This window comes from Xenopus laevis, chromosome 3L (genome assembly GCF_017654675.1).
Source record: "Xenopus laevis strain J_2021 chromosome 3L, Xenopus_laevis_v10.1, whole genome shotgun sequence".
NCBI classification, from domain to species: Eukaryota; Metazoa; Chordata; class Amphibia; order Anura; family Pipidae; genus Xenopus; species Xenopus laevis.
Window position 1 is genome coordinate 38244073 of NC_054375.1, and position 9712 is coordinate 38253784.

Here is a 9712-nt window from a genome sequence, read left to right on the forward strand (position 1 = left end):
AGGGATTCACCGAACCCAGGATTCGGCAGAATCCTTGTGCCTGGCTGAACTGAATCCAAATTTGCATATGTAAATGACATTGACTGTCACAAAATAATTTTAAACTTTTTCCTTTCCAGCCCCTAATTTGCATATGCAAATTAGGATGACCATGGATTGGGCCAAATACCATATGGTGGATTCAGTGCATCCCTACTTTGTATGGAGTGCCGTTAATTCCAGTTGTGAGTCAATAGCTACCGTCACACAGTTAATAGTTCACATCAATGCTGTCAGGTACCCACAATACCCCTGACCCCCTCCAAACAAAAAAAAAAAAAAAAAAAAATAAAATAAAAAAAAACACACCCCACTGTGGGAACTGGCACATGCCATTAATTTCACTTCGTGGATCGTTTGTCACTGCTGAGGTAGTAAAAGTATAGTGTCCCAGTTTTGATATTAAACTGCACTATATTAGTAAAGTATTTGACAAGTATGAAGTTGCAGCTCATTGCATAAGGAGACAAACAGTAGAAGTACCACTTCATGAGCACAACACCATCTGTAAAATTCTCATAACTGGCTTTATAATGGATGTTTATCAGCTACGAAGCACCATTCACCCCTTTACAAATATTACACTATCCCGAGGAAGGCACAGGAACCTCGTGGGGAAATGTGGGCAAACATTGACATATCTTGATAATGATTGGGTCCAAATACTGTCTTGCATAGAGGTATCAGATAAAATGAAATCATTTAAAGAGGCGATTTACCTTTAAGTAGCTTTTAGTATGTCGGTCTGCTTTTTTTTTTAATTGGCCCTAATTTTTTTAGTTTTTGAATTATTTCCCTTCTATCTCCAGCTTTTAAATTTACTTTAATAGCTACTTTTTAGTACCAATTTCTATTTAGACCCGCTCCGATTGATATTCGTCTCTTATTCAACATTAATGCACAATTTCTGTAATTTCAAGCGGAAACCAATTGTCTCAGAACGTTACTCTCTAACCATAGAACCCCTTTAACATGGCCAAGTTCACAAGGCAGTGACATTACCAAGCAAAGTGGATCAAGAAGCTTTCATTAAAGCATATGGGGGGGGGGAAATAAGTGCATTCCGTCTTGTTGTTCACTCACTGTAGATACAGTTGTCCGGTCTATGAAATATAATGCCAGCAAGTAAGGGATATCATTTACAACTGCCATATTAGAATTATAGCTATCTTAATACACAGTGGTCAAAAGCTACAGCCCCAAACTTTAATGCACCTGTGGAACATTAAAGGAAGCCATAAATACCCTCTTCGATGGCCGGAAAAAAAAAAATATATATATTACTGAATTCCAGTCAAATTAATTGGATGGCTAAAAGAATGAGCAAACCAATATAGGAAGTCTTCCTTTCTTCTCTCAAGATTAGAGGGAAGCCAAAAATTCCTTTACCTGAAATTAAAGAACATATTTTATATTAGAGTACAATAAGTTTCAATACAATTTTTGGAAACATTGCATGGAAACAGAAAGACAGGCTTACTTTGTCGAGCAGTGCTTCCTGTTTGATTTTGTCATATTTAAAGTCTTCATTGACATCCAAAACCATAACTGGCATGTGTTGTAGGTTTTCAAAATCTACCCTGAAAGAAAAATGCATATAAAATGAACCACCATTCTGCATGTACTATATAGGCTAGCAACATAATCGCCTTAATCCATATTTACCAAGCGGCTCATTAAGGCTCCCCCACACCTTTCTTTAAACACAAGTTTAGTGATGAACACAGAGTTTGCCTTTAAACATGGGGGGGATAAAGATGTATTCTTGAGCTAAACCGGGCAAACCATACACTCAGGCTACTCCTCGTTTGGCCCTTTCGAGATAACAATTAGATTTCCAATGCAGAGTGGACTTTTATACTGGTAACGTAATCATCTACATCAAGAGGATCAAACATGTAATAGTTTCAAATCCAGTTTAGCTGAAGATATAAAAACCCATAAAAGATGTTTTGTGATTAAAACAGGTAAAGTGTTTATTCAGCAAAAGCACCATTCGTGGATATCTTGTTCAATAAATGGACATATTTCAGATTGTTCCCCAGAAATAACTACTTTTTTTAACTACCTTGCATTTATTTTTAACCGTTTTTCCAAAATCTAAGTAAGTTGAATGTTCACGTCTCTGGTGTTTGAGTCTGGCAGCTCAGTAATTCAGGCCAGATTTTGCAACATTTAGACAGCTGTCTGTAATGATACCCAGGGATTCTGCTCAGCAGGGTAAAAGATAAGAAATGTATCAATTTAGTACAGTTTACAGGGTTGGCAAGCCCCCCTTCCCAGGGCTGCTTCAGAAGGTGAAAAATGACACTTTACACTTCAATATTAGGAAAACGGGTACACAGACAATCGAAAGTCATTGGAAAATGTTATTTCTGGTGATCTATCAGAAAACAAGTTGTTTGAAGGTGAACCACCCCTTTTAAAAAAAAAAAACCCACAACTGAATTTACCTTCATTTTTTGGTCTTTAAAATATCTACATATTCAGCTTTCTGATTGTTATGGATTTCCCTAGGTGCCTAGATAATTATTTTTTTTGGTTGCTAGGTGACCCTGAACATGCTTTTTTTTTTTAGCTGCAGGCTAGAAAGGCCAATTCAGAAATCATACAAAATAACGAAGACCAACCTGAGAAGCTGCATAAGATAGGCAAACATTGTGTTTAAACTAATATAAAAGTTATTAACCAATTACTTACGACATTGTTCGGTCATAAAGCCAGGATTCATGCTTATAATGTAAACTTTCCAAGTATTCAAGTTGAATGCCTTGCTCCTCTTCTCTGCCGCGAGTGTGTAACCTATCCATACATTTCTGTTGGGATAGACTTGGTTAAAAACTGGTACTTGCTTTAGGTCAAGTTATATATTTTTACCAACATCTATAAATAATTATCACACACTATGGGAGTTTGGGAGCTGAAGCCATAGCCATCAGTATAATTGCTGCCATGCCCATGAGCTTCATGGTATTATAAGTAGGGATGCACCGAATCCAGGATTCGGCCGAATCCTAATTTGCATATTCAAATTAGATGGGGAGGGAAATCATGTGACTTTTTGAAACAAAAGTAAAAAATGTTTTCCCCTTCCCAGCCCTAATTTACATATGCAAATTAGGATTCAGTTTCGGTATTCGGCCAAATCCTTCACGAAGGATTCGGGGGTTCGGCTGAATCCAAAATAGAGGATTTGGTGCATCCCTTATTATAAGCTACTTTGGTAGGGATATTATTTATTAATGTTCATGGTGTATTTTTTTGGTTTTAGTGTTAAAAGTACGAGGGCTAGACATCCATATATTAACTAAGCACTACTTGCCAGTGATCAAAACAGCCCTAAACACAGACATAAAATGAAAACAATACTGCAGATTCTGTTTGTCTCAAGTCACTCACACATGCAAGATGAAGAATGAAGTTTGTTCCAAAATTCACTCCATGTGCATGCTGATGGGTAAGTTAGAAGACTGGTGGATATTATAAAAGCAGCTAGAGAATTATATATAGTTAGCACATGTGTACCACACTGCCCTTGTATGTACCTTGAAGGTAACTTATGGTATACACATTTTTCCACTGCAGGGAAACAGAGAATTCCAAAACATATATAGTTTGTGCATGCAAGTGTATACAAACATTTTAAAATGGTGCAGCTTCTTACCTCTGGTGTAGCTCTGAGGTAGATGATTCCATCCAAGTCAATGTCGGATTCAAACTGATTTAGGAACCATGTATGCCAGTCTTGATAAATGGCCCACTCTGTCTCATTAATGTTTTGAAATTCAAATAAGCTGGAAGCAAAAATATACCTAAGGGGGGGGGGGGAAAATAAAAGTTCTTACATCTCTGTATGATTATATTATATGTATAAATTAACAAGCAGCTTTATACAGAGCTTAAAGTAGCTTTTAGTAGTTCATTTTAATGGCAGAGATTCAGTGTGTGATTGGGTAAATATGCTCAGTACGACACATTTAACACAACTCTATTCTTACCGATCACTGTACACAGATCTTTCAAAAAACTGCACAGGATGTTCTGCTTCCAGCAACTTAGGGGATGGTGTTTTTAGCTGCGCCCTGACTCTGCTCAAGCAAGCATAAGTTTGAAATGTATAAGCCCACCGGGTAGGTTTATCGTACAGCATTTGTAGCAAATTTCCTCCACTCTTCTGAGATGTGGACAGCTCCTGAATGGAAACAAAATTATACAGTTAAGTCACTAAGGGTGGGTTTTACATTGCCAACAATAGCTAGCAAGTAGTGATGTGCGGGCCAGCCAGGCCGACCTTGCACCCCCCCCCCCACTTGCCACTGCCGGCTTTCGATTTTATAGCCGTGCGCCTGCTCGCCCCGCCTCTATTGTGACATCATGTGCATGTCAGCTCTATAAAAAAGGAACCTGGAAGTCGGGGCTCAGGTTTTACCCAACCCGCACATCCCTACTAGCAAGCCACGGCTGCAGCCAAATATCTTCTAAGAGATTTCTTGCAAACACTGCAGGCTGCAATTTTCCAGACTGACAGCTTGCAACAGGAATCCCAATCAGATATTCTCTATTGTGGACCACTGGCTAAACACATACATGGCTTCCATGATAGAAAAAGTATTATAAAAAGGAGGGGTGGGTCCCCTTTAAGATAACATTTAGTATGTAAAAGGAAAGCCATTTCACTTGGGGATGCCTAACATTTGGCACCGCAAAGTGCTAATGTATTTACTTTGGCCCATGGTGCTCCTATCAGCAGAAAACTGCACCGGCCCGGGGTTATTCCAGTGAGCACTCCTCTTCCGGTTTCTTTCTTCAAATTTCCCAGGGCAAAAGCATGTGCAGTTGAACGAAATAGCCGACTTTTTAGTTAAAGTTCAGCTTTTCACTCTAATGTGCAGCCACGAGAAGAAAGAAGCCGGAATAGAAGTTCTCCGTGGTGTTTGCTGGAATAACCCCGGGCCGGTGCAGTTTTCTGCTGATAGGAGCCCTGGCCCGGAGTTTCATGTAAGTAAATACAATCACTTTGTGGTGACTAACATTTGGCACCCCCAAGTGTAGAACAACGTTCCTGCTCCTTTATAGAATAAACAGTTCAAAGAAACTTTTCAATTGGCATTCGTTTTTTTCTTTAATATAGTTTTTGAATGATTTGTCTTTTTCTCCTGACTCTTTCCAGCTTTCAACTCGGGGTGACCGACCCAGTCTAAAAAACAAACGTTCTGTAAGGCTACACATTTATGGTTATTGCTACTTTGCATTTCTCATAAGGCCTCTCCTATTCATATCCCAGTCTCTTATTCAAATCAATGTATGGTTGCTAGGGTAATTTGGACCGTAGCAACCAGATTGCTGAAATTGCAAACCGGAGAGCTGCTGAATAAAAAGCTATTAAAAAAAAAATTCAAAACCCAATTGCTGATTATCTCAGAAAATCACACTTAAGGGCAGAGACACACGTGGAGATTCGTTGGCCGGTGAGTCACACAGAACTGCCTCCCTGTCGGCGGCGGGATGGCACTCTGATCGATTCGTTTTCCGAAGTTGCCTCGTGATGAAACTTCGGGCGACTTTGGAAAACGAATCAGAGTGCCATCCCGCCGGCAATTTATATTCGAAGGCAGTTCAAGGAGATTAGTCACCTGAAGACGAGGCGATTTGTCTCCGAGGAACTATATCCCCGAATCTCCACATGTCTCTGCTCTAAAAACTATTTTAAAGGTGAACAACCCCTTTAAAAAACAAAAAATAAATAAAAAAAAATTACCTCATTTTCATTTTCAGTGGTTTGGACATTACACCATTTGGCAATGGGTTCTGGAACGACCTCCCATTCGTCGCTGGCCTTTTCCAGTATTCGCACAAAGGTGGATTTTCCCGCAGCTGTTGAAGAAACAAAGCCGTGTGTGAGGGAGAGCGCTGACAGGCGAAGAAGGAATTGGCGCGCTTCGCATTCCGTCCATTTATCGGCACTGCCCACAGTGAGCAGCAGGGGGCGCTTATCCCCACAACAAGGAAAAGCCGCCAGATTTGAACGAGCCCGCTCCGTTTTCCCTCTTAATTCCCGCGGGTTTCATGTATTATTCAGACAATAAAAGACACGGCGCCCACCAACACAAAGCAACGCAAGGCTGGGACAAAAAAAATAGCAGCTGAATTATAATAAAAGCTAAAAAGCACCTGTTGCGTATTAGTATTGTGTGTGGGGCTGAGAGGAATGGTCCGATGTGACACTACACGGGAAGCCTCACTCTCAGGCAGTTTAGTGACGCACAACTATATTATACACTGGCAGCAGCAATACGAGCACAATACACACACACACACAATAGGATATACTCACCAATATTGCCTTCGATGGAAAGCTTCTTGACTCTCTTCTCAAAGCTGTTGTTAAAGACAGGACTGTGACACATTCTCTTAGGGGGAGTCGCCATAGCTACACCACACACACACAGCAGCAGCCGCACAACTTCTCTCTGACACTGTCTAATTCTTTCTACTGAGAAGTCTGCGCCTTTTTTCCAATTTAACCTGCGCGCCAATACCTTCATCCACTCAGCGCCGGGAACCGGACGGCAGCCAATGAGAGACGAGGGGCTGTCCTTACTGTGCGCGCGTTTTCCTAGTGTAATGGATCGTATTTGTTATTTCGTGTCGGGCTACGAGAAAACTAGTGATTAATTGGGCTTCATAATTATTTACAAATTTGGGAAACCGCCAGAATAATCTGCTGTTACAAAGGATAACTGTGGCAAATAAATACCTCCCAATTGTCGTGGTACACTCCACATTTTGACAGCTCCTCCCGCTGTCCCAGGTCCTTATTAAAATGTCCTTCCTTGCGAGCAGGGCCGGGCTGCAATCTGTGGCTTCTGGCAACTGCCAGAGGGGCTGCTGTAAGTAAGATGTCATAGAAAGACAGTTTTTTAGTGGGCTGCTGGGGTCTGTTTGTGCCTCTGTGTATTTGGAATGCCAGGGCCTATTTTGTATCCCAGTCCAGACCTGCTTGCAAGCTGAACCCCCTGAAAGAGTTATGGTGGCCATACACGGGTAGATAAAGCTGTCGATATCGGTCGTTTGGACCGATTTGACAGCTTATCTGCCCGTGTATGGGGGCTTCCGACGGGTCTTCCCGATCGATATCTGGCCACGATATCGATCGGGAAGGTTGGATTTTTACCTTACCGACCCGTCGGAGCTGCTTGGTGCATCGTAATTCAATCGTTCATTACCCCCGATATAGCCATGCAGTTTAGTGGCATATCGGGGAAAGATCCGCTCGTTTGGCGGCAACATAGGGACAGGCAGTGTCGGATTCGGCCGGCGGCTAACCAGGTAAAAACCCGGTGGGCCACGGGCTCTTGTGGGCCCTGCCTGGCCAGATCCACTTCTAAGTTGCGCAACCCCTCTTTGTCGGGGGTCGTGGTGAAATAAAAATTTTGTGCGTGCGCACTGATGGTGCGACGCAAGCGTGTACACCAACGTCACTCTGCGTGCATACATAGAAACCAGGCACCACTCGCGCGTATGGACAATTGCCACGGCGCTCTGGAGAGGTGAGGGGGGGCCTGGGGCAGTAGCCCCGGTGGGCCCCAAGCCCCCCAGTCCAACCCTGGGGACAGGGAATATGAATAGGCCCTGACATTTTAAAGAGGTTGTTCGCCTTTAAATTGAAGTGATACTGATGCTAAAAAATTACTTTTTAAAATATGAATGTACGTTAAACAGGGTTGGACTGGGCCAGCAGGACCCCAGGAAAAAAACGGTGGGCCCCGGCTCTTTTGGGCCCTGCCGACCCAGACCCGCTCCCTACAACTCCCTCTCCTTACCTCCCTGACGCTCGCTAGAAAGAGGTGCGCACGTTCCCGTGCTAGAGAGAGGTGGCACGCGGGAGGAGTGCAGAGACTGAGGACTTTGCGACTGGGGGGCCCGGGGGATGGTGTGGGGGGCCCCTGAAACTGTGTGCCCTGGGCCCCCCAGTCCGAAACCTGACTCTTTTGCCAATCTGACCATCTCAGCCTGTCAATTAAAGTTTCTAATGTTAACTGACTCCTGCTGCACAAATATGGCAGCCCCCTCAGACAAGCACGGGGAGTCAGATAGGTAATATAAAAGTTTTGGCAAAATTATAAGTAGCAAACAAAACCAAAACTATGATAGTTCAGTGGTCCAATTTCTGGTGTCAGTATCTCTTTAACTTTTAGTATGATGTAGAGAGCGATATTCTGACACAATCTGCAATTGACCATCATTTTTTATCATTTGCCGTCATTGAGTTTTTGTTAGCTTTTTTTTTCAATGTCTGCAATCTGGTTGCTAGGGTCCAAATTACCCTAGCAACCAAAAGAGACTGGAATATGAATAAGAGAGGGGCTGAACAGAAAGATGAATAATAAAAAGTAGCAATATCATCAAATGTAGCCTTACAGAGCATTTTCAGATGGGGTCAGTGACTCCATTTGAAAGTCAGAAGAAGAAGGCAAATAATTAAAAAACTATAACGAATAAATATTGAAAATTAGTACACAGGGGTCAAAACATCCCCCTACAAGCCAAATAGTGAAAACAGTGACTGTCTATGGGAGTCTGCAAGGGGCAGATTTTGTGGGGTCTGCAGTGGCTTAGACTACAGAGGAAGCAGACCCTGTAGTTGCAGGGGGGTCCAGGAGTGTAGGGGGCCCAGTAAGTACATACGTAAAGGAATTCTGTTGTGATTTTTATGATGTCGTTTTTATTTCTAAATTACACTATTTACACTGCAAATAATTCAATCTACCATATAAAATGTTATTCCTGAACCAGCAAGTGTATTTTTTTAGTTGTAATATTAGTGTGTAGGCAGCCATCTCAGGTCATTTTGCCTGGTCATGTGCTTTCTGAAAGAGCCAGCACTACTGGAACTACTTTCTGGCAGGCTTCAAGTTGCTGGGGGGGGGGCGTGATATCACTCCAACATGCAGTACAGCAGTAAAGAGTGACTGAAGTTTATCAGAGCACAAGTCACATGACTGGGGGTAGCTGGGAAACTGACAATATGTCCAGCCCCATATCAGATTTCAAAATTAAATAAAAATATAATTCAGTGCAGAATTCTGCTGGAGCAGCACTATTAACTTTAAAATATTTAGAACAAACCTTTTGCAGCAATAACAGCTGGTAGTGAAGAATTGGATGAAAATCCATACTCTTCCCACTTCCTAGTTAATGCCTAGCCATAATCTCCAAGAGAATGGCTCTGTCCTCGCTAAACAAAAATGTGACCCAAAGGTATGGCAGGAGTATTTAAATGCAAAATCTTTTTCTCCATATGAAAAGGACTGTTCACATGAAGGGGATAATGTATTGTAAAGTTTCAGCAATTTACATTCTTGTTGAATGAGCAGCTTTCCTCTTTATTACGATTAAAGGACAAGGAACACCTCCCCCCGATTACAACTTTGCCCAGTTGTTGAAAGCAATGCCCCTTGCAAACCACTAGTTACTTTTTCTGAAAACATGCTTACATCTATGTTAATTTTCATTAAACAAGATTTAGAATTTGGATGTGTGGACAGTTGGAAGTGACTAAGCTCTATTTTTATTATAGCCTTTCAAGAAAACAGTATTCATCTTTAGAGTTTCTTTGTCCTTTAAATTTTTATTCCTGCCATACAAGCACCAGAACATGGGGAATATGAAA

The 9712-nt window shown here is 41.8% G+C and overlaps 1 protein-coding gene across 1 annotated transcript; it reads right to left on the bottom strand.

The window, feature by feature from the left end:
- Nucleotides 1-825: 825 nt before the first annotated feature.
- On the bottom strand, nucleotides 826-6524 carry dck.2.L (deoxycytidine kinase, gene 2 L homeolog). Its single transcript, NM_001093469.1, is given in 7 exon segments — nucleotides 826-1428; nucleotides 1520-1619; nucleotides 2740-2855; nucleotides 3704-3851; nucleotides 4038-4231; nucleotides 5798-5913; nucleotides 6374-6524. Coding segments are annotated over 7 exon segments (795 nt in total). The 5' UTR covers nucleotides 6468-6524; the 3' UTR covers nucleotides 826-1401.
- Nucleotides 6525-9712: the final 3188 nt, after the last annotated feature.